The 25562-nt window shown below is 41.1% G+C and overlaps 1 protein-coding gene across 1 annotated transcript in view; it reads right to left on the reverse strand.

Moving 5' to 3' along the window:
• KIAA1549L (KIAA1549-like ortholog) overlaps positions 1-25562 on the reverse strand; it is a 55432-nt gene that overhangs the window by 1498 nt on the left and 28372 nt on the right. The window contains exons 12-18 of the mRNA XM_009075180.1: positions 22934-23112; positions 21157-21374; positions 16622-16751; positions 11335-11682; positions 4993-5090; positions 3457-3602; positions 2541-2692 (exon numbers count right to left, since the gene is read on the reverse strand). Of these exons, the coding sequence (XP_009073428.1) occupies positions 2541-2692; positions 3457-3602; positions 4993-5090; positions 11335-11682; positions 16622-16751; positions 21157-21374; positions 22934-23112 (1271 nt within the window). The remainder of the gene's footprint in view (positions 1-2540; positions 2693-3456; positions 3603-4992; positions 5091-11334; positions 11683-16621; positions 16752-21156; positions 21375-22933; positions 23113-25562) is intronic.

Here is a 25562-nt window from a genome sequence, read left to right on the forward strand (position 1 = left end):
ACCAGGGTTGGGGCAGCCACAGCCTCCCTGGGCAACCTGGGCCAGTGTCTCACCACCCTTAGAGTAAAAACACATTCAGTACAGTCTGATGAGACAAATACAGGAAGCAGGCATGACACAAAGTGATCATTAGATGCAGACACATCTCTTCAGTTTACAAAAGGTTATTCAAAAGACAAAGATTTTAGCAGTACAATGTGAACATGCCACTAGAGGCCACCAGGTTCCTGCTTTCACTAAGCAGCATCCAACATTCTGGAGAAAAACTGCTTTGTTGGGTGCAGTTGTCTTCACCCACAAACCTTAGTGCTTCAGTACTACCATTGAGTTCAGAAAATAATACATTACAACAGTTTGCTTTGTTGGGTGCAGTTGCCTTCACCCACAAACCTTAGTGCTTCGGTACTACCATTTAGTTCAGAAAATAATACATTACAACAGTAAATTGAGCTTATAAGATAATTCTTTGTTGTCAAATCTTTTTTTCCTCTATTTCCTTGTTTACAGTCCAGGCTTGTAGAAATGCATGAAAAGTAAAGAATTTCAATTTTCATCTTATAGATATTAAGCCTCTGTTCTTCTAACTGTAAGAAATTCTTGGAAGTATGAACAAGCTAAAATCTAGAGGCTCAAAAACCAGAACACATCCAGAAACTCAAAACCTGAGGAAACCTGAGTATTACTTTAGATATTTATACTTTTTAATTCTATTAAGGCTTTCTGGCCATGTTGTGTTGCTAGAACCATTACCAGTTCTTCTAGTAAAGGATTTTCAAATAGAGACAATTACTTGACAGATTTCCACTCATGAGGAGACACCAATTCGTTGTAGAAATTGCAGTGGTTTGGGTTTACATTTTTACTTATTCTGCAAAGCCACTGGAGGGCTGAAAATCTGAGCAACAAAAAGTTGTTAAAGCTCTGCAATGGGTAAGTGAAGTTAAAAGGGACATTTGTTTCCTTTGAATTCTGTATTGCCACAGTTATTTTTCAGACAGATTCTTGCATCCATCTCCATTCCTCTGTTTATGCTCCACCAGCACTAACTGCTCTTCCCACCTCTTGCCCAGGGAAACCCACAACAGGGTTATACTCTCCTCCTCCCAGAGGAAGGATCTGGGGGCTGGAGACTTGCTTTCCAGTTTTGTCCAGTTTGTTTTCCATCTTCACTTTTGACAAGTGATATCTGACTCTTTTTTTTCATGGGACTGCACCCAAGAGTAGGGATACAACAGAGAAAAAGAATGGAATACAAGTAAAATACTTGCCCTTGTTTGTTTTGTGGCTTTTTTACTTCTTAAAGAAAAAGTTTAGAATTATTGCTAAGATACAACAGGAATTGAAAATGTCAGTAGGGTTAAAATCACACACATGAAAAAAACAAACTAAGGGAAAAGAACCCCAACAAAAACCCGCCAGAAAACAAACAACAAAGCCAAAACAATGACAAAAAAAAAAAAGGCAAATAAGGTTTTCATGCTTTGAAAGGCAGCTCTGGGAAGGAGAGCTATACAATGGCATCACAAGCCTCCAGGTGCCAGGGACACATCTACAGATGTGCTCAGCTTATAGATGAGCATCTATTTTTTGACAATTCAGCCTACAAATTCAGACTTGCATCTCAGTTGGACTGAATTCTTTTCCTCACAGACATCAGGAGCAGTAACAAAGATTTGACAACAAATAGCTGCCCCCAGGAATATTTATATGACCATGTTGTCTCTTGCTTAGCTGCTCAAAGCCAACTTAGACTTCAACTGCAATTCACTAAAATATTCTGCTGGTGATTTGCACAAGGAAATAGAATCTGTCTGCCAGGTTTTTTTCCCGAATTGGTTCTGCATAAATACCAGATGTGAGCTCAAGCAGCAGAACTGATCTTTTTTTCCCTAGTGGAAGAACAGTCTTACATTTGAGAAATTGTTTCAAACATGATAAACTGCTGCAATCATTTTAGGATGTTTCAACTTCACTTCTTTGAAATGTAGGTTTACTTTGGGCTAAAAATTACATCTGTTCCAGTCTAGGATCGTGCAATTAATTATTTAATTTATGATCTGTCACTCCAGCCTGCAGGAGGACTCAAAACACTGCACAGCAGAGCTGCAGCAGTGCCAGGAGCAGGATTTGGGAGCCAGGCTGTCTTGAGAGAAGCCTCCAGGAGGGAGAGATGCTCCCCAACTTTCAAACAGCACAAAGCCACGTTGAGAGGCAGCAGCACCTTCTCTTGCCACATGCCTATCCAAATATTTAACCTCTGTCTTGGGGAAATAAAATGGTACCTAATCCACCAACTTTAAACAGGTGCCAAACCCTAACACAGTGGATGATTTAACTGCCTAAAGACCTTGCTTACAGTTCATGGAATGGACAGAGGAAGTATCTCTGCCATCTCTTACAGCTTTTCACTACTAGGGATTGTTCTCATTTAAGGAAAAATTAACCTTATCAGATTCTTTGCTGATCACTTCAGAATTGCTTAAAAGCCCTCCTGTGCAAATCACAGAAAACACACTAGTTAGAAAAGCAAGGATGCTTACTGAGTCTGCCCACTGCCCTGGCAATTCATTCTCTCCACCATAGGGCATCCAGGCTTGGTTCCTGTATGCAGTGGGTGGTGTTGGGATAAAGTAGCCAGTGAAGCCAGGTCGGTTTGCTGCTGGAATAGCAAACACTGCTGGGACAGTATTTCCTATTAAAGAAAAGAGTAGACATAATTAATGGCTGAGATTTTCAGTGACAAGTCAGAAGACAGTGCTTATGAAATAACTGCACTGTCAGTGATAATTTGTTGGGTTTTGTTTGGGGTTTTCAGGGTGGTTTTTTGGTGAGAATGTGATCACCATTTTCACCAAGGAATAAAAGCAAAGTAACATCACAGATTCTCTGTGCTAGAATCATATATCCACATGTAGACAGGAAGGTCACTTTGTCCCCAATGTCTCCATGCCCCTCAGAACCCATTACCTGTCTCTCCCACCCTGCTTGGTTTGTACATGGTGCAACACAAACTTGCAAGTCACACAGCTGTCCCAATGGTCTGACTTTGGCTTTTGCCACCCAACACTGTCAGCCCTGGACATTCCACTGGATTTTGTGGTACAGAACAGTTTTACTGGGCTTTAATCATCCAAAGTCCTGATGAGTGAGCCAGCAGAATGCCATACTTGAACAAAGAACATCTGAGACATTACTGCTGGATCTTACCTTCAGAAAAAAACATTTCCCAGTGCTTCTGCAGGATGAGTATTTTACAATGCAGCTGATGCTGCATTTACAAAGGGGCAGGCAATCCTTTGTAGGTATCATCCTTCAGTTGCACCAGGAAAATCCTCACCTAATACAGTCTCTCTCCAAATAATAATCTCTATTTGCTATATCCCATGCATTCCTTTATATCCAAAATAATTTACAAGACTCTCGAAGCTGCAAGTTGGGCCTTGATTATTTTTTCACCTGAGTGAAAAGCTGATTGATCAAGTGGACCAACAGACATTGGAGCTCTTGAGCCTGGTGCAAAAGCTGTCTGATCATGATGCTGGACCTGCTCTGCTCCACTGGACTCAGGTATTCTCACTTTGCTGCCAATATCTGATGTAGACCTGTGCATTAGGAAAGAAAAAAATATAGAAACTTTTGTCATTCTGACATACAGCTGAGACTTGTAGCCACATACACACCTATCAGCTAGGAACAAGCTATCCAGTTTTGTTCTGGAGAACAGCTAAGTCTGGAGAAGTGCCAACACCCATCAGCTAGGAACAAGCTATCCACTTTTGCTCTGGAGAACAGCTAAGTCTGGAGAAGTTTGCAAACAACTTCTTTTGCCTGGTCACTATTTTGCCAGAGCATGTTATTACCATTATATAGAGCCTTTGCTTGCTGCTTCAAACAAATACCTGTGAAACACAACACAAAACCCAGAGCTTTACCATAATCCACCAACACACATCAGCTAGGAACAAGCTATCCACTTTTGCTCTGGAGAACAGCTAAGTCTGGAGAAGTTTGCAAACAACTTCTTTTGCCTGGTCACTATTTTGCCAGAGCATGTTATTACCATTATATAGAGCCTTTGCTTGCTGCTTCAAACAAATACCTGTGAAACACAACACAAAACCCAGAGCTTTACCATAATCCACCAACACAAGGCTGCAGACAGCACCACGTTGCTACAGCATAGACAACATGGTATTGTGTAGTAGGAGACTACTGTGGCAAATAACTACATGTAGGAACTACTAACATCTTTGGAAATGGTGTGTCCCAGTTGCTTTAGAGATAAAAACGTGATGGATGAACAAAATTATGTCAACAGTGTCCATATCCTGAATATTTCCATGCAGTTACAGTATTGTAAGCAGCACTCAAACATTTCCCTTGGTGCTCCACAGCTCTCTGCAGGGCTGTGATGCCTCCAATTGCAGCTGGCACCAGGCAGTACCCAACAGCACAGCTAAATGAGGGCTAAATGAGTTCCTTCACCATAGAAGAGCAAAAATTCCTTGAAATGCATGTTCTTGAGTGCCTTCCTGTCAGGAGGAGGCAAAACACTTGCACTGAGCGAAAGCAATCAGGATTTTGCACATATTTGGCTTCAGATATGCAGGTGTGAGATACCTGAGAGCTGGGCAGGCCTGGGGGACTGAGAAGCATCTTGCAATTCATCCCTATCCTGTTGCAATAGAGAAAAGCAGGAGAATGATGGTGCAAATTATCTACCACACACCCTCAAGCCAATATGCCATTAGTGAGCTGAGGCAAAGGATGCTCTAAAGGAAATCAGAGCCTGCATTGCCTAATTTTCTTGAAACTGATTAGCTATAACAGAAAAGTCATTGTCGTTTCTTTTTTGTGCTAAAGTGAAATAACACCATGTTTCTAATTTCATGAATGTGTCTTTGTAAGTGTCCCTGCAGGGTTTGCCCCAGTTCTTATAACAACAGTGATGTTTTTAGAGATCATACCTCTAATAAAATAACAGATAAATACCTCCTCAGAGAGGCAACAGCCACAGGACCTGTTCTGGGAGGGACAGGAGGGGGAGGAGAACCCATTACCATCTCAGGAAGCTGAGAAAATCTGTAAGCCTGTAATGGAGAAAAATAAATATTTTCTGAAACACCAGTAGGTCTCAGTCTAATTAAAAACCCAAAGAGAGTCAGAAATACCTGCTCCGTGTGCCAGTCAACAGGAAGCTAACTTTTTGTGGCATCAACAGTAATTGCATTCATTTGAGAATTTACAGTGCTTTAGAGGTTTTAGAATGTGGAGGAAAACCTGAACAAATGAGTTCAGAGACAAGATGAAGCCTAATTAAAATAGAATGTATTAAACATAGTCTCTGTGACATTTTTTTACCTGCTGGCAAAGCAGATCTGTTATGATTGTGTGAGACTCACTCAACAGCTGCTTTGGACCACAGGAAAAAAAAAATATCTCAGTATTTGCACTTCCTCCAGAAAGTATTTTAAAGATTCAGAAAGCATCCTCAGAGCAGCATGTAGTGAGGCAAAGCTGCCTGTGAGCAATCCATATTTCAACCTCTTCCTTTCAGCCTTGAAAAGATGAAAATTCTTCACAAAAACCCCAAGCTCCAAAAGATGAAAAGAAAATTCTTCACAAAAACCCCAAGCTCTGTAACTTTCTAACACAGCAACAAAGGTCTCAAACAGCTCTGAAAAGGCAGATTGATTCTGAGGAACACAGGACCAACCCACAAAGTTGCAAAATTAAGCAACTTGCCCTTAGTAATTCTGAGTTTCACCACTAATACATGTGAAGGACAAGGAATCATGTGCATGAAACCCACAGCACCCAAGAAATGACATGCAGGACAAAACTTGCCTTCTAAATTCTCTGTTTTGCTATAGATTAATCATAATTGTGCTAAATATATTTAAAGACAGAGGAATGATACCTCACTAGTGCTTCACTGACACCTCTTCAGTGCAGTGTGGGTGGAGGGTTTGTTTTGTTGTTGTTTTGTTTGGTTTCATTGTTTGGGGGTTTGTCTGTGTTTTTTTTTTTTTAAATTATGCCTTTATTGATGATGCTTCAGGGCAATGCTCAGGGTTAAAGATAAAACCACAGCAATAGCTGTTAACAGATTTGGGGGAGGTTGTCCACTACCAGACATAGACATTTTGACAAAACCTGGAGCCCAACAGTGGGAATTTGCCCCTCTAAACTAAAGGTTCAGGCAGTGAAGGTCCCTCCACAAACAGCAGAGTTAAAAACACATTACCATGGGTTGAGTCACACTCTGTCTCCTTCGTGCAGAAAGAGCCTACAGGATTTACATGATTAGCTCAGACATAACACCTACATTTAGGTTTGATTTTGGCAATATAAATCCCACACTACATATCAGAAAACACTTATCTTTCAGCAATCATCTTTTAAAATGAGGCATTTAGACAGAATCCCAATACCTTCCTTCTCAAATACCTGCCAAACTGGGTTTAACAAAGAGGAAAGGTAACTTAGCAAATACTGACTTTTGATGTCAGTGTCTCCAAGGGAAAAGCAATACAGACCAAGCATCTTTCTCCCTCTTCTCACTTCCACCCCCTTTAAAGCAGGGTAGAGACCCTCAAAGGCACATCTATGAAAATAACTCTTTCATGTCACCTACAAAGTCTCCTAATATTTACTTTCACCATGCCACAATGATATTTAAAGAATTTATACATTTAGGTAGAGAAAAAAAATAATCTAAAAAAGCACTGGTACATTTCTTAGCCAGAGGTTGGAAATACTGATTTTTAATGAAAGAACTGCAAGAAAAAAACCAAATGTTATTCACATCAAAGAAAACCTCAATTAAATTCCTCCTAACAGCACTGGATGTGACATGGTCTGCAATGTCTCTGCTGCAGCTCAAACGCTGGCAGAGCTCTGCCAGGCTGAGCTGAACACTTCCTCCTGGCTCCACAAGACTTTCATCCCACATCTTGCTCTCAGCATGCATTTATACCAAGTATGAAATCCTTTTTATTCCCCCTGTTTTAAAGGAACAGCACAGGAGATGATGTTTCAGAGTGGTCAGTAACTGCAGACACTGTTTAGTGGGGTAGGCAGAGACTCAGGTAGACCTCTGATTTTTCTTGTATGCTACTGGATGTGCTTTGACATAAGGACATCAAAGGAGGTTTTTTTTAAGGGATCACAAATATGCTGCAACTTGTACTGAAAATTTGGGGGGGGGGGAGAGTAGAAATAGGAAATCGAAGCATTTTTTTAGCTGCTTTTGAGTGAGTGGTAATATTTTGCTAATGGCTGGGCAGAGAGAATCCTGTTAAAAGTGAGAAATCTTGTAAACATTTCTGCTACATGAGGCACAGTCTGTCCTGGAGGGACAACACTCAGTCCTCATTGTGCTGAACCTCCACAGGCACCAACATGGTCATGAGAGGGAACTCCAACACAATTTCTATAACTTCTCCAATGGGTTGGGGCATTAGTGTTTTCCTGCATGCAAAACATAAAAGAAAAAAACTGTTCAGAAGCTATATCAAATCCAAGTTTTCCTACAGAGGCCTGTTACAGATTTAGATGAGCCCTTAGGTTCTGGGCAAACTGACATGACTGTAGGATTTGGAAATTTGTACACCATTGTGAATCCAATCAGAGAAAAAGCAAAACCACAACATTCTGCATGGATTCCAAACTCTGTTTTGTTGAAAAATGAGGACTTGTGTAAAACACAGGCTATAACAATGACTGGCAGAAGTAATCACATTTGAGATCCAGGATGGACTGCACAGATTCCAAGCACAGACCCCACACCACCCGTTCAGGGGGAAATGTCAGTGAAGGAGACTGTTGTGGCTAAAACACTGACAAATTAAAATGCAAAGCAAGGAAGAATTTTAAAAAGTAGCAAGTGCAGTTTTGCAGAGAAGATTCAACCTTTTGGCCCAGGATGATAAACCCTCTGGAAGATAAACTCCAGCCACCAGCAGACACCTGGAGCACTGTCTGCTACAGCCCACATAAGTCTAAGGTACCACCTGTCAGGATGCAGGAAAGAAAAGATAAATCACAGAGTGGTTTGGGTCAGGACCTTAAAGATCATGTATTTCCAATTCCACTGCATGGGCAGGAACACCTTCCACTAGCCCAGGTTGCACAAAGTCCCTTCCAGCCTTACCACCTCCAACTTGCAGATTTGTCTTGGGTGAAATTATTCAATGTTGCCTTCTAATTCCAGAAATATCCATCTCCTTACATGTCACCATAGGAATTAAAATTGCATTGTCTTTGTTTGCTCATTGAATGATTGAACTAATTCGCTTATTAAATTGCAATCCAGGAATAATACAAACTTATTGCTTTAGTTATGCTTTGAGAGTTGTCCTGTTTTATACTCAGCAGCCATTATTGAAAGTGGCTGAATTTGGGGTAAAATACTCTCACTTTACCTCTGTTAAATGAAGAGAAGCTCTGAGGATGTGGATACATTACCAGTCACTCAGCCTGCAAATCTTGGTCATCAGTGCCTGTTTTTTATGGTACTAGGTCTCACCTTGGGACCCAGAGCTCTGTAACTCTCACTCCTCTTCCCAGAGCAGCAGAGTTGGGAACTAGCCCAGCCTTGTAACAAAGAGAATTTCTTTTCCTGCCCTTAGCTCTCTCCTTGACTCAGCTAAGCAAATTTCCAAAGTGGTGACATGACCTGCCAAGGCAGTTGGGCTTGTGTCACACACTCCATCCATACTCCATCCTCCATAGCAGCTGGATGACAGGGACTCAGCCAAGTGTTACTCATTGTGGGTTTGGAGGCTCCAAAACAACACTAGGAGCTTGCATTTCATTGGCTTTTCTCTGCCAGAAGGCACAACCCCCATAGGAAGGAATTCTGTTATCACAGGTCACCCAATGGGCAGTTTGGCAAACAGGCATTCTCTCACAAGAGCTACAGATAATTTAGGTGTTAGCATGTAAAAAAACACACAAACCCAAGTAAACGAACAAGAAACTACAGAGGAGGCCTCAAAAAGGGAAAAGAAAAAAGGAAAAAGAAAATACATGCACACTCTGGAGAGACACACAAGTGTTTGATGGTAGGACCAGCCAAAGAGTTTACTGCAAAAAATCAAAGATCAAAAACTTGGAGCACACCTGAAGAAACACAGACCTGATGAGTGGTTCTGGATCCCTGAAAGCAGATGGCACAAAAACTTAGGAACAAAGGCCAACACTGAGATGAAGATTTGCATGTAGATTTTTTGGTATTTTTCCTTTTCCATTTGTGCTTGATAGAGAGCATGACTGTGCTGGAAATCTTACACAGCACTTGTATCACCTCTGATATGCCTTTGCATTAGGTTTCATAAAACCTAAAGGTGCATTCAGGTTACCAGAAAGTTTGTGAGATCTTGTAATATGTTTAGTCTAATGTAATTGGACTGTGAAGGGTCAGATTTCAGAAGAGAGGAACCAACTGAGGACCTTTACACTTGCCTTGTATCTAAGACCCAATGGTAAGTAAAGCAAATATCTGCATTTGTTCCATCTGAGCAGGCAAAATGCTCTTGAATCCATACTTTGAATTACAATAGCATTTTTAATGTTGACTTTTAATTGCCACTAAGAACTCAACTTTAAGAAAGGGCAAAAATAAATAAGTCTTGGTTTGCAGAGGTAACACACATCCCAGTGCACAGGTACCTCTCATCCTCAAAGCTGTCAGAAGCTGCTCACTCACCCCTCTGTGAGCCTGGACACCTTCTCTACATGTCAGTCAACCCAACCCCACACACTGCCCATCACAGCATCTCCCCCAGAGCTGCTGAGGAGAGACAAACACCTGATATGGTGCTGAGATGTTCTTTTTCCATGTCTTTCCTACCCACAGGTCACTTCCCCTAAAGGTCCCAAACACAATGATGATTTAGGAGAGTACTAAGTCTTAGCAAGAAAACAGTGAATCATTCACCCCAAACGTATGGCTATTACATTTTAAAAAAACAATCTGCCACCCTATAATATTTTTAATTTCGTTTTAGAAAGATTCTTTGAAGTGTCAAAGTAATTTGACTCCCCATTAGCTGTCTCTTAAGCTTGTAATCGAATCCAAACCATAAAATATGATTATATGCTGTATGAAGTTCATTGGATCAGTTTCAAAGTGCCAGAAATAACCTTTAGCATGATTTAAATAGCACTAGCCTGAACCTTTGCAGGCAGTGCCAGTGGCTTTGAAAGATGTTCAGAAGAGTTCAGAAGCAACATCCCTTAATGTATTTTTTATTGTCATGGAAGGAAGTCATGGTAATGGTTATTTTGAACTGAGGACATTTTTCTGCATTATCCTCTTATTCTAGCCAGAGTAAAAGGACTCAATTTGAAATGTATTCCTTAAAAGAATAAAATCATTTCTGATCAAAAAAAGCCTTAAAATGAACAACTTTTCACACTGGTATTGTTATATGGACTGTTTCTCATCAGAAAGCAAGCACCTCTGGTTTAGATTTGTATCTGACATACAAGAAAATATGCTGCTGAGTTTCACAATACCATCTGTGAGAATTCAGGGATAGTTTCACAAGCTGAGGGTGTGCACAGCAACTACTGTCTAGACACCCACAAAATTCCATTAACAGCTTCAACCCATGGATTTAAGTTCTTAATTCACTTATTATTTCTGTGAGGTAAGGACAAGTTCGCTGCAATTTGAGGCTAGAAAATGATGGATAAAGTGGGACTTATAAGGTCAACCCAGAAGCCCATGGAATGAAACCATCTCTAGGGTCCCAAGCCAATAGCTGTGGCTGCAAGGTTGTCACTAGCAGCCCACATTTCAGGTCACTCTATTACACCTGCTTCATTCCCAATGAGCAATGATGCTCTTCAGTGATGGACTTCATGCAGAAGTGTTGATGTTTCATACCCAGCTGCAGGCACTGTTGTTCTGTGGAACCACATTGCTTCCTAATATGCATTCAGTGAGTAGAAGGAGACATGCAAAGAAGTTCTTAATCTGTTGAACAGCTTGGTGCTTAGTGTAGCCTTTTCTCCCAAGTGCAATTCAGGCAAGACAACCTTGCAGCTAAAAGAGATACTGAGTCTATTGGTCTATGTATGTGGCTCACCCACCTGCAAGAGACATGTCAGGGTAGGCATACACATATATACCCCACTACCCATACTTATTTATGGCTCAGGCATACACACATACACCCCACTACCCATACTTATTTATGGCTTTACATCTGCTTCTGAGCACGTCAATGGGACCACTACTTTAAAAATTAAAAAAAAAAAAGGTGTCTCAGAGTAGAAATATCTTTATGATATGACAGTATACTAAAGAGAAGTTTCACTTACTGGTCTTGGCAAACTGTACTGATACATTTCTGGTCTGTACGTGGGTACCCACTGGACCCCCCCTCTAGGTCGGGTCATGGTACCCGGCGCACTGGTCACGACCTCCGAGTAGGGCAGGTGTGGTGCTGAGCCATATCCCTCCTGCCTGCTCTGGCCTCCGTGGCCTGCAGAGGCCAGGCTGAAAGCCTCTTCCAAGAGCAGATGCATCTGCTGTCGAACCTCATCAATGGAGGGCTGAGAACTTAAAGTTGAGGTCTCCGAGTGGCCTTTGGCCTGACGGGACCTGCTGTAATTCCGAGGCTCGTTGACACGGTCAACATTTGTTTCTTCTATAATTTCAGGCTCGGTCTGTTGGGGGGAATAAAAGCATGTAGATGTAAAAAGCTTTACAAGACAATGTGCTGCTTCACAGAACATCCTCAAACACAGATGGGACATATGCACAAAGAAATTGTGACAGCGTAGACACGTGACAAATATTGGAAAGGAGTGATGATACGGGTGAGTATAATAGCCTTTTATAGCTTATATTGTTTGCAGGGAAAACTAGCAGCAGATTTAATTGCCAATGGTTTGCTTAAAAACAATCAGAATTAATGTTTGAATTCGTTTCTTAGTTGCAGTATCAATGGGAATAACTGTGCCAGGAAGAGTATGGTTCCCTAAATAGTACCACCACTATGAAGGATGCCTTACAAGGGACTGCTTATTATAGCTGCAGAGACTGAAATTCCTTTGTTCATTCTCTCACATTAAGATCTCAGAAGAATTAAAGTTTGGGAGTTTTTCTGAGCTTTCTAACCCAGCAAGGTCCACTAACAATGGCACCACAAATGAGGTCCTGTCCCTTGCAGAGGATACCCTGACTCAGCTTGGTCATCTCACCTAGCCATGAAACAGGAGTTACACAAATATGTATGCAAAGGTAACATGGGAACAGTGAATGAAGCATGTACTCTAATGAGCAGACAGTACTCAGGCAGCTTAACTTGAAGGGTTACTCCTTGGGTAATTTCATCCTCATGGATAAGTACAAACAGAAACCACACTCCTGATTTTTTTGCCTCTAACTCCATGTCAGAAAAAAATCATCATATTGCAAGAACTTGACAGTGAAATACCACATTTCATCTATATTTTATAAGATTAGTTTTACAGCCTATAGTTTTAAAAATACATACTTTCAAATGGCAACCTAAACCAGCAACTGATTCCTTAGAGTTCTTTAAATATCTGTAAAACACATGTGAGGAATGAGCAATAGGATATGTACCTCCTTCTATACATAGCATGTGGTTAGAACTCTCTAAGTGTTTAAAATAGCCATAAATAAAAGAATGGTTAGGATGTTCTTGTTAAGAATTCCAGCACTATCCTGATCATTTGAGTGCTCTGTAGCTCCTAGTGTGGCATATGTTTTTTTCCTCCCATAGAATAGTACTTTCCAATGAATAGATAAGCAACTGTGCCCCAGCCTTGTGCAAGCTGTAATTCATATTTCTTCCTTTTCAGAGGAAAATATCAAACTGACTTTCTTCTTCTGTTAACAGTGACTCAGAGAAGAATTACACTGCTAGTCCGAAAATTGGTAATAAATTTAAGTAAGAGATAAACTTGCTTTCTCTGTTCTAAGTCTAGCTATATTGTGTAAAGAAAACACAGCAGTATAAAAATAGAAAGAAAAATTAAGACAGCATTTGCATATTAGAATTTCACCATAATTTATATAGCTATGGTTATACAGTATATAATCCAAATTCAAAACCATAAACCCAATTTCAGGCTTCAGATCAGAGGAGGAAGAATGTAACTGCACAAAATTATCTCAGACAGAAAAACTGCAGGAGATCTTCAGCTAAATACTTTCCCTTGATTTTCTTCCTGCATTTTGATTCCATTGTTGTTTGGGTTGCTGCAGTAAATAAAAATCAGATACATTTTAGCAGCCTGACTCTAAAATGCAGTGGTAGTTTGCATAAGAGCAGCCAAAGAGTCTCTGAAATCATAGTGTCCCAACAGGATGATTCATAACCATGGTTCTTATATCTCCTCATGCCTGGAAAAACATCAGTGAGTAGAATCCCACAAGATACCTATTAGCACCCAATGCTGAAATAAATCAGGTTTTCCACTACAACCCCTTGGTGAAGCCATTAGACCTCTACAGAATGTCCAAAATATATCACATTAACAGCAGATGCATATTAGCAGTCAACATTAAGTCAGCTTTGATTTATCACTGTAGAAGTTGACATGAAGATTTCTGATCTATGCCATTTGCTTTCCTGTCAACTGAAACATGTAAGTATCACAAACAGATGCCACTGTTCGTTAATGCAACCAGCATAAAAATCCAGATATTGTTCATACCCAGTTACTGCATAACAGAAGGAACTAGGGTTACATGCAGAAAACCAAAATTCTGTACTGAGAGGCAGATTCATACACTCCTTACATAACTCTGCTGCTGCAACTACATCAGTGAAATTCTTGATGTGAACATGAATCCTTAAGCTTTTTGAGGCATTGCATTAATTTAGCTCTAGCAACAAAATTATGCCAGTAAATTGTTTTGCATACTGAGCTCTTAGACATGTAAAATAAGGTAATTTTCTTCCTTTTACACCAAAACCAGCCTAAATATTTTCAGCTCTGGTATAAAGCTCATTAGCAGTCTAGAGGTTCTAGAACCTTTCATTAGGGCATTTGTTCTACTCCCAGTTGTCTGGGAATGTGTTGGAAATAATAAACATGTTAATAAAGTCTCCTTAATCTAATTCCTGTGTGAAGGTGATGATATTAAACCCTGTTGAGATTCTTCAAAATTGAAAGATGGCACTGTTCAGTAATAATTCATTTATAAAAATCACTTTAAAGGCAAATAATATACTGCACACTCCAAAATAATACAAAGTGCTACATATTCCATAAGGACATAAATAGAATATTATGTCTATATCTTTATATCCTTACCCAGTTTTTAGCTCTGGGAAATATAGCCATGATTCAGAGAAATAGCACAACAAATAGTTACAGAGAATGAAGCATTTTTAGAGAAGTATGTATGAAGCACTTTAGAAAACCACAATAGAAATGTAAGAATTTTGTTATTCAAAGGGAACCTTATGGTCATGCATAGGAGTCTGGCAATTCTTAAAGAGTTTTTTTTAAGAATCTCTTCTTTAAAAACAAACAAACAAAAAAAAAAACAAAACAAAAAACCAAAACCAAACAAACAAACAAAAAATCAACCCAAATCCAATTATCATTGTTGGGAAGATAAACCTCAACACATAACTTGGGTGAATGGGAAACAAACAAAAAAAATTAAAAAATTTCTTCATCTAGAAAAAAACTCTCACAACATGAAAACAAAATGAGCTATTTGAGTCATGAGTTGAATTATTTGGAACTCGTTATAAAATGCAAATTTCACTATTCTTTGGCAGGACTTGCTGCTAAATAACATCCTGGGAGGAAGAGGTTAACAGGAGTCTGAGAAGGTTGGAACCTTCAAAATGACAAACTGGATCTCAAAAATTGGTGCCAGGTGTTACTATATAAACCAGAGAGGGCACAGGAGTCAGTGTTCAGAGCAGCCCTCTCAGAACCCTTTCTCTCCCATCTTCAGAGGTCAAATTTTACAGAGGTTTTTAGCTGCACCACTGGTGAGATCCAGAAGAATTCCACACTCAAATATAGCTGTGAGTGCCCAGCCGTGGTATCCTGGGAGACAGAGCCTGTCAGACTCACAGCTCTGAGGAACCTCAAACAGGAGCAGGGGGAAGCAGCCCACGCTGCAGGCTGAGGCTGGGGAGCTGAATTTCTACATCCTGTCCCATTTTCCCTGTGGCATTTTCCTGCTTTCAGATGGCAAACACATTCTGAGTTAAAGAGGTGCACTGCAGTGGATCTGCAGTGCAATTGGGCAAAGGGTTTTATGTAACTTCCCAGTCAGACTGTGCCAGGGACAGGTTGCCCAACTGCAGTGCTAAAATGAAAGGCAAAAGTAAATTTTTCTGTGGTGTGCACAGATCTGAGTATATAATTACTCTTGGGACACTTCAGAATCTGCATAAGCTCATTAATCTACTTTCAAGGATTTTAACAAATTTGCTTTAAAATATGTTTTATATATTGTTAAATCTGATGCCATGCCTGCTCCCAGAATGTTTTCAACATTCATTTCAGGAAAAATTCGCTTTTGTTAGCACAGTATTAGTGTTCTAATTCCTCAGAAAGCAGCAAACCAATCATCCCACTCACATGGCCCAACAGGACTCCTGCAGTTTGGTGGAAGTGTCCAGGTGCAGGAAGTTCTTTAAGAAATCTGCCAACTACAACATGCCCTGAAGAATTCTGTAAAAGGTTTAAACTTCCCTGAACACATCATCCCCCAACCTTTGTGCTTTCCCTCACCTGGCTAAAGACACATTCCTGGCAGTGGAGAGGGTTGACAAGAAGCCCCACACAAAATGTTTGTCATCTACAGAGTTTAGAGGATGAACAGCCACAGAGGAACTTCCTTGTTTTCTTTAGACCTTCTCTAGGGACTGATTTCAGGCATGGATGATCTACAGCAGTTTGTACATGTAACAAAGGACTGAAAAATTCTACATCAGCCCAGTGTGGGGACTATTTTTATCCTGGCTCTGGGTGCATACAGTGTCAACTTGCACCCAGTGTATGCTCAGACTGCACAAGACAACTCATCTGCCTTGTGTGGGCTGTGTGAGCTCCTTGGACCATAAACCAGCAGCTCCTCTGGCTGGTTCTGACATTTACCTCCACAAAACTCTCCCAGTTCTGGTGTAGTAAGAGGACAATATCTGTCCCTAGGGGAATTCCACCAAACACTGACATCAGGACTTAGGTGAAATTCCCAGAAGTTGTTGTTCATTCTTGTGAATCAAGAGAGCAGCTTCAGGCCATTCTTCAGGACAAACTGAGTATTTTAATTGCAGTGGAAAAAACTCACTGTTGTCTAAGTGGCCACACACTCAGAACTACCTAACTTCAAAATTCAGTGTTTTGGCAAATAATGAGTTTCAGGGCAAATGCTCTGTTTGCATTTCAGCCTGTAAAATTATGTACAGTGATAAAGTACAGGAGAGAATCTGTGTTTTGAATATCCTGAGCTTTTTCAGGATGCTGAGTGCACATTAAATTCTGTAGCAATAAATACCCCATGGCAATCTGGTTTGTGGCTTATCAATAGTTTCCTGGGTTTAGGAGGAAGTTAAGATTCTGCTGAGCAAATTTCTCTGCAGATATCCCATAAACTTACGTCGTATCCACTGTTACGGATGCCACGTCTAGGCCTTTCTCGAGTCACAAGAAGATCCATCTCAGTTTCTCCTGGGCTGGGGCTGTTCAGAGACTGCCTGCTCCTGTACACAGAGTTCTTCAGCACTTGCCTAGAAAAAATGGAATGAGAAAACAGCAAAATGAAAACAAAAATATGACATGCAGCAGTTTTCAACACTTACCTTCATTCTAAAATGATGAGGCTCATAAAAATGCCATTTTATCATAGGATATTGTTTCTAGCTATGTGAAGTGCTGGAAATCAGTAACAATATTAAGAGATGGATGATTAATTTGTTTTACTGTTAAAGATATGTAAAAGACATGGACATTATATGTGGGAGCTTATCAGATGAAATATAAGAAGATATCAGGACCCTTTTAACCTCAGTTGATAGGACTCAAATTAATTTATAAAAACATCAAACCTCCCACACACACAGCTGGGGAGCAGAGATTTTGGTTGCTGATCCTGAGCAATGAGAGAGAAGTGGAATAAAGCTCCACTGAAACAAACACCCAGCAAAGTGAATGGGAAGAGAAACAGGAGGGGGAGGAAGCTGCTTGCAAGCTGCTGGTTTGATATAGCCAGTTTGGTAATTAGCCACAACTTTCTGAGAGAGCTGTGCTCACTGGGACTCAGCTGCTTCCAGCACAGCTCTGAGCAGCACTGGGGCCAAGTGCTGCTCACCCACAGGCACTGAGCATTCACCACTGTGTGCTCTGAAGCAATGGGAAGCAAATGTAATAGAAATGCAGCACATAACTGAATACCCAAAATACTCTGCAATCTTTCCAACACAACCATTTCTGTCCTTTTCACTGGTTATGCAAAAACAAATATAGCTTCCCTCTGTGAAATACAGAACATATCTGTATGTAAATCTTCAGGAGCAGTTGCCAAATGGTGATACAGGGACTTGAGGCTTCATCAAGCTGTATCTTTTAAGAAGGCTACTTCAAAACCAGTTCTTCTAAAAAGTTCTGTGTGACTTTTAATCACAAATCACCATGACCACATTTGGAAGTCCCAAATGCACTGCCAAAGCAGAAGACAAGCAGAAATTTTGGAGTAAGTTTTCCCTATAAAAATAATATTGAATAAATTCAAGTACCTTATCTTGTTTCTTCCTATATCATCTTTCTCTGACTGTACTGTTGATATTACCAGAAAACATGGGGAACTAAGTTATGCAAAGGCTAATCAGATCTGACAATCTTTATCTTCCTACATTAGAAGTCTATAAAATATCCTAATGTTTTACAACAGAGCCATAAATATTTAGTTGAAGCAATTGTGATACATTTTCTGAGGGATTCAAACATACAGCTCTGAAATACATGCAGATTCTTGACCTGATTACAAACTATTAAAGAAAATCCAAGAATAGTGCCTATCATCAGTAGACTCTTGAAAATTACCTTGAGATTGCCAATTACCTCATTTAGGAGAGTTTCACTAATGAGAAAGGAGGTATGAACAGTAACAACTGGCACCCAAATGGGTTAGGAATTGCCTTCTGGGATCACAACTGGAATGTTTCAAAACTGGAGTTTTAAGGTAGGGAAGACTGATGGGTACTGAGAGCAGAAAGCTGTTTGTTCTGGAAAAAAATCAGATCATTTGGCAGCAATTTTTTGTAAATCAATTTTAAATACAATTTTAAATCCATCCAAAACATAAAGGTAATCTTGAATAACCATCTGCATCTCTCTTTTCATTTTGGATGCTGTAATAATGTGATTTATGGTAGTAAAATACATTCAAAACAGAAAAGAGTGGAATAGGCCTTTTCCCCAGAAACTCTGCCATCCTTGACTTATTTTTTAGTGGCATTTTTACAAAACTGCAGTTTTCCAGTTTTTAATTGCTGTAACTAATGATATAAACAATAACTCCAAGCAGAAAAAGTTTGAAATATTTTTTTTCAACTTTATGTTTACCTAGATTGCTTTAATCTATTTTATTTCACTACAGAAATGAAATGGTATTGATTCATTTATCAATAACTAAACCCCCACATTACCCTCTAGTATTACTCAAGGCTTTCCTGCAGCAATATGCCATTTTAGTCATCTTATTTTTGTTAGAAAAATGAGGACAACGATGTTGTCATGTGTGTTGCAGCATATTGAGTTCAGTTCCAGGGCTTAGTACAGAAATTTTCGCACAGGCTACAGAATTGGTTTGTTTGTAAACATCTGCAACATCTGTGAGGTTAATTAACTGTTCTGTGTCTTTACAGAAAGAGAATCAGAAATCACAGAATCAACCAGGTTGGAAAAGACCTCAAGGATCCTCAAGTCCAACCCTACCGTGGTCACTAGCCCATGGCACTAAGTGCCCCATCCAGTCTCAGCTTGAAAACCTCCAGGGATGGGGAATCCACCACCTCCCTGGGCAGCACATTCCAATGTCTGAGCACTCTCTCTGGAAAAAATCTCTTCCCAATCTCCAACCTAACCCTCCCCTGGCAGAGCTTGAGTCTGTGCCCTCTTGTCCTGCTGCTGGTTGCCTGGGAGAAGAGACCAACCCCCACCTGACTCCAACCTCCTGTCAGGGAGTTGCAGAGGGTGATGAGGTCTCCCCTGAGCCTCCTCTTCTCCAGGCTGAACACCCCCAGCTCCCTCAGCCTCTCCTCGTGGCACTTGTGGTCCTTGTGTCTTCCCATGTAGGGATATAGAGTGGATATTTAACAAGTAAACCCAGCAGCCCTTTATGATTCAGCCCCAGACTGAAGTTGTTCCCCACAGCAGTGTATCTGCCTTCAAGCAGTTTATATCATGCCAGTGATCACTAGCTCAAATAGGCTATGACAGGTTTACACAACACAGTAGAAAACACACAGGGAAAAAATGTATTCTGGGATTTTTCAGCACATTGGCACGTGAACAAACAAACATCAGCATATTTAACAAAGAGCAGATGGTTAGTATTAAGGTTCAGTGTAATGTTTTAAATGTTTCCTATGTAGCACGTGATGCATAATAAACACTCCAAGTAATGTCTCAGCCTGCCACTATATGCAGAGCACACAGTCAGTGTGTGAAGGAAACTTTCCAGCTACCTGCACTAAATTTATTCCTCCACAAATGCTCCTAGCGTTCGAGCTCTATGTTCTGGATGAGCATGCAGGGCAGGACTCATGTAAGGAAGGTTCTGTTTCTCACCTTCTCAGTGCACAATTTATTCCTCCCTCACTGGAAAACTGTCCAAGGAAATGATGCCCCAAGTCCTCCACCAAGGATGTAACATACAACTGAGTCAGCATCTTTGCTCTTCATTGACCAGTGCAACCCTAGGAAACAGCCCATCAAGGGCTGTATCCCTCAGTCATTTAATTCTAGACCTGCAGAAATTCATCTGCTCACAGCTTTTGCCCATATTCTGAGCCAACACTGCTTTTGTAATTCCCATTACTGCCTTTTTCATCTCTGCCCCAGGGGTAACTGCTAAGGTTGCTGTGTGCAACATCAGTGTCACTGCTGGTGCTTTGCTTGCAGTTGATTTACGCTCATGAGAAAAATTGTGGTCTGAACTTTCCAGGAGATGGGATGTCAGATTGCACCTCCAGGCATGAGGGCCATTTCCAGAGGAAACATACTTCAGTATCTCTTTTTCTCTCAAAGATCAACTGCTGCATGGCCCTGATTACAGTAAGAACCAGAGTCCTCATGGTGCAAGGTGCAATGGCAAAACACTCTCTTAGAATCCTTCACACCTCCACCACCCCGAGGAAGAGGAATCTGCACGCTGTGCTGCTCCTGGGGTAGGACTGGTGTGATCTCCTCTTTTCAGTGTGTTAGTTTGTGTTTCAGAGAGCATGAGCAACAGAGCAGGTCCACCCACCCACCACAGCAGGCTCAGGAGGAATCAGCATGTGCACTCCCCCTTCCCTTCTAAAATGGGGGAATGAATACTACTCCTGTACCATCCTCAAGAGACAGTGAAGTGTTAATCAAACATTAGCACTGTTACACAACATGCAGCTTCACATCACAGATCAGCAAATTGTGGATTTCTCTGTTAAAGGCACAGGAAGATCCCCAGGAACAGGTACACACAACACCTTACAGACACCATCCCTGCAGAGCTTGCTGAAGCACACGGACGATGTACTGGCTCTGTTATCTCATACAAACTCCAATAGTTGTATTCAGATAGAAACAGTGACAAAATAATAATACCACTCAACTTTGGAAGATAAGACATTCAGATGCTAACTTCCTGCCTGAAGTCCAGTCTAAGTATTACCAAAGACATTACCACCACTTTTTCTATTTACCTTGGAATATGACTCATGAGAACTTGCAATAGTCCCTTCCCTTATTTTTTGTCTTTCCATTTGTTTGTTTTTAAGCACACTGCAGTCTTACCAGAGGTCACGTGTTCCATGGGTTATACGAATTTTCCTCTCAAAGCAGGAGGGACCAGTGGCCACAAAACAAACAGGTCCCTCATTAACAATGGTCCCTTTGACTCCCAGACGAAGAGCTGCATATAAATCCTCTCACCTGTTCTTAGGCTCAGCAAACGGAGATGAGATATCTGCATCTGGATCCAAAATATGGTCAAGTTCTTTCTGGTTTTTTTCATACATCCTTTTTCTGTCTGTCAGCACCTTGTTGTTATCGACCTGTGGGAAATCATAGTAGCCCTTCCTCTTGGCTTTCAAGCGCAGCTTGTTGCGGTAATGTTCTATATCAGACTTCTGCTTCAAAGCCTTGTTCACCTAAAAGGCAAAGAGATGTTTGAAGGGTGGTGGTGGTGGGCTGGCTACTTCCAAAGGATATTGTCAGAGTGTGTTTGATGCGTGTGTCATCCCTCGGAGCGCGTCTTGTCCCACACCGTGCCATCTGCAAGCAGTGAGGAACTGCAAGTGAACAGAGTCGCTGCATTTTTATGGCTTGGCAGATGGTTAAATAATTTTAGCCCAAAAACTGTGTACCATTACAACAGTGACTCAGATACACCCACTGAAGAAAAACACCCATGGTGTTAGCCAATTGGTGTGACCCAACACCGTGCTGGCTTTGGGGCATCACGGCCAGAGCTCACCAAGGAAAACTCTTCTAGGGTCCTGTAGGTGCAGAGACATCACCCCTGATTACACAGAACCTTAAATAAGCCCAGTGAAATGTCATCAAATGTTCCTTTTATTTATATGCTTCCTTACAAACCTGTTATGGGCCTGTCAGAGAGGATCCTTAAAAAAAAAAAAGGTGTTTGATCTGACATGGTACAGCTCAGTCCCATGAATGCTCCTAAGTACTGAGAAAATTTCCCTCCTGCTTCAAATTGCCAGTCACATGGAAATCAGGAGTTTACTTGGGCCTTGTGCTTCCAGAGTCGAATTCTACAGTCTTCTCACAGATCACAAGAAGAGTATGTACAAGGGAGCACACAGCAACAGGAGTGCCATCCTGTTGCCTCACAGAAAATAGATGCTGAAATCTTAATAAGCCTTTCTCCAAGTCTGGAAGCTCCACAGCACATCAGGACTTCAAATACAAGTACAACCCAGAGCACAGGAGACTGCTGTAATCCATGCCCACATGGGAAGCCTCATGACACTCTCTCTTACTCTGTCTCTGGCAGGAGCCTTCCCTGTTGCTTTTAAACAGCATCAGGGAGATTCTGGCTGGTCTTAAAATGACTACTGCAGTGTGAGTTTGCAAACAAGGCACCTCTCTGGCTTGTTCTCATCATGTTTAACAACTGTCTAAGAGCCTCAGTGCTTTGTAAACGGATCAGTCTTGATTAAATTTACATCAAAACATGAATGTAAGTGTTGGAGTCAAAGCATGGTTTTTTTGGCCAGCATCTGGATGAGACATTTGTGCCATCCCAGGAAACAACTGTAGCCTCTGTGCACAGGCTGCAGTGCAGACTGAGCAAGGTTTGGTCCCATTGCATCCCTTCTCACTCTGAATGAGATGTATTGATCAGCTTGGCACCCAGATGATCTACATTTCCATGCTTAGCCACAGAATTCATGTGGACAGAGATCTTACTCTGCTTTCTGCCTTCATTATTCATCTCTTTTTAATGTGATAGGAGAGAAGGATATTGGCAAGGGACGAACATAGAAAATTGCCTCTTCCAAGGTCACACACATTCACAGGTGCATTGTGAAAGAGCAGATCTTAAATTCTCAGATCTCTGAGCCCACAATGCTAATGGAACTTTATAGAGCGTCAGGCTGAAAAGCTCCTAGCAGTCCTCAACAGATCGTTCCACTTGTGGCTGTAGCCAAGGAAACAGCTGGAGACATTATCAGACAGTCCTTACCTCTCCATTAATGATGGCAGATTCCTGGCTCCTCTCTGAGGCAGCATGAACAGCAGGGAGGGCCACGGGTTTGATCGCGATCAGCTGCACTGACCCAGAAGAGGTGTCGAAGGGGTCCATGGTGGATTTGGCAATGTTATCAAAGAGAACTCCTCCTTCCTCTTCATCACTCACAGCCACTAAAGCACATCAAACTCGCTCAGCACAAAGACACAGATATTTTTGCTGCATACTCAAGGTGAAATTCAGCAAGCACATGCTTTAGATTAATGATGTGCTCATGCAGACCTGGGAGACCTCCACACTGGAAAAAACAACCCAGTAAATCACAGGGAAAAAAAAATGTGTTCAAAGGATTATCTGTCACTTCCCCCAAAAAGGCTGATTTCCAATCTGCACTAATAAGGCAGGAAAAAAAAAAAGAGGAGAATGAAACAAGGAAAATGTATGAAAATTACAATGAAAGTTGAGGTACATATTTTCCAGGGTTTCACATAGAATCACACACACAAGTCCCCACATGCCAAGGCATCAGTAGTTAGACCTGATCTAGCCCAAAAGTGCAGCTTTTTTTCTGTCTTATACTACAAGAGCAAGAGCATATTCAAAATTTGCTGAAGAAGAAAGCTTATTTTTCAAAAGTTATTAATGCTAAAAGTGCCACCTATTAAAATGAAAGCATTACTGCTGTGTGCTAAAACATGCTGAAGAAACTGATGGTATCCAATTTTCTGTTAATATTCTACTGCAAAGCAGTACCTCAGGTGTGTGTAAAGTTAAACTATTAACATTTCTTACAAGCCAGAAAAAGGCTTCTGGAAATCTTTAAAGTTAAATGGTATGGCAAAATATCTTTAGTTTTAGATTTCTAGATAAATGGATACTCTTTCACATGCAATTGGACCCTTTCTCCTCCAAATTTTCTTTGTAGACCTGCAGCACTTTGTCAGCTTTTTGAATCTGAAACCTCTTATCTTCATTTGGAATGAAAGAATGACACTAAAGCATGAGCACAAATTCTACAAAGAGATCCTTGCAAACATTTTTGAATAATTATGCTATTAGAGGGAAGAATGTTTGCTCCATCTCTTAACTGACAGGAGCAGAGATCCTCTGCTACAGAACAAAGTGGTCTGCTCTAAATTTATTTCCTCTGAAAAATACACTCTGGTTTAATATTTAATCACTGCACAAATTACAATGGACTTGCATAAACTCAGCACTTGAGACAGCCAATGATTTTGGTAAGAAAATATTTGACAGCAGCACCATAAAATATGAACCCACTGAGTAAGCTCATTATCTTTCAGTCTGTGCTTAGTGTGGAGTTGGCACTACTTGAGCTTTTGAGTAATATATGGGTTAAATCACTTTGTCGTTAAATATTGTCCCTCCAGCTCCACAGAACTGTCCAAATACGATAGTGTCTTTAGTGGGTCTGAAATCCCCTTGTCCCTCCTGGGGCTCTTCAGACACTCCACATCTGTGTGCTCAGCAGAGCGAGGGGAGCACTTAGCCTGGCTCAGTGACAGTAACCTCCCAACTCCCACTGCCAACCACACTGCCAGGACACCACACCAGCAGAGATCAGCCAAAAGATCCTTGGGGGTCTCAGACCTCATGTGAGCAGGAAAGCATCCACGTTAACAATGGGTCTGTGATCCTGCACACTGCTGGGATCTGTGTTGGCAGTGAACCAGAGCAAGTGCTGTGGGAATTTTGCTATTTGCTCATATCCATCTCTTTCTGAGATAATTTACAGCAAGCATTTATAACATGACTGAACCGGAGCAACTTTCACACTGCGAAACAAACCAAAGGGAGTTCAGAGAAAAGTGGGAGTCCTGGAGTGTTTGATTCTGATGTGTGTCCCTGCCCTGGGCTGGTCCACCCATCCCAACACCTCAAGCAACTGACCAGCATGGGAAAGTTCAGAAAACTGCCCAGATATTCTTTACAGTCATTCACAGTGAGCACCCTTGGTTATCATAGTTAGCAACACAGATTTAAAGCGATGCTTTCAATTTCTGTTTTAAACAGATACATTCTAACATTCTCAGAGAGTCATCTTCTACTTCTGCTTGTCTGTGTGCACAGGGACTTAGAAGTTCAGTGGCAGAAAAGGACAAAACCCAACTGAATCACCTGCTTAACAGCAATTTCCCATCTCTGAAACATCTACTAGATATCTCATGCCACGTGATGCACTGAGATTGAATTACTCCTAATCTTTCTGTGACTGATGTTCACGAAGATATATCCAGAGCAATGATTTATTCAGGCTGAGTGCCAATTGCAGTGAAGTTCAGCGTGGCACTGGTTCTTGAAGAGCAGGACCATCACTGAAGCTCTCAGTAGACAAGATTTGGGTGATGCCTCAGGGATGTTCCTCCCATTTCCAGGCAGCTCTGCACTATCTCCAGCCAGCAATGCCAGCAGGTGGTGCTACCCACTCGTGACACTGGGCCCGTGGAAAAAGGGCTATGGGACTACAGCTCTGGATGGTTAAAAACCAGTTAAGACAGGTCAAGTGTTCTACTTTTACTTAGTTATTTAGTTACAACCCAAAAGTTAGACTTTTGTCAGCCAAAGATTTCAATGAGGGCCACAGATTTCTTCACTCCTCTCT

This window comes from Acanthisitta chloris, unplaced genomic scaffold (assembly GCF_000695815.1).
Source record: "Acanthisitta chloris isolate BGI_N310 unplaced genomic scaffold, ASM69581v1 scaffold1815, whole genome shotgun sequence".
NCBI classification, from domain to species: domain Eukaryota; kingdom Metazoa; phylum Chordata; class Aves; order Passeriformes; family Acanthisittidae; genus Acanthisitta; species Acanthisitta chloris.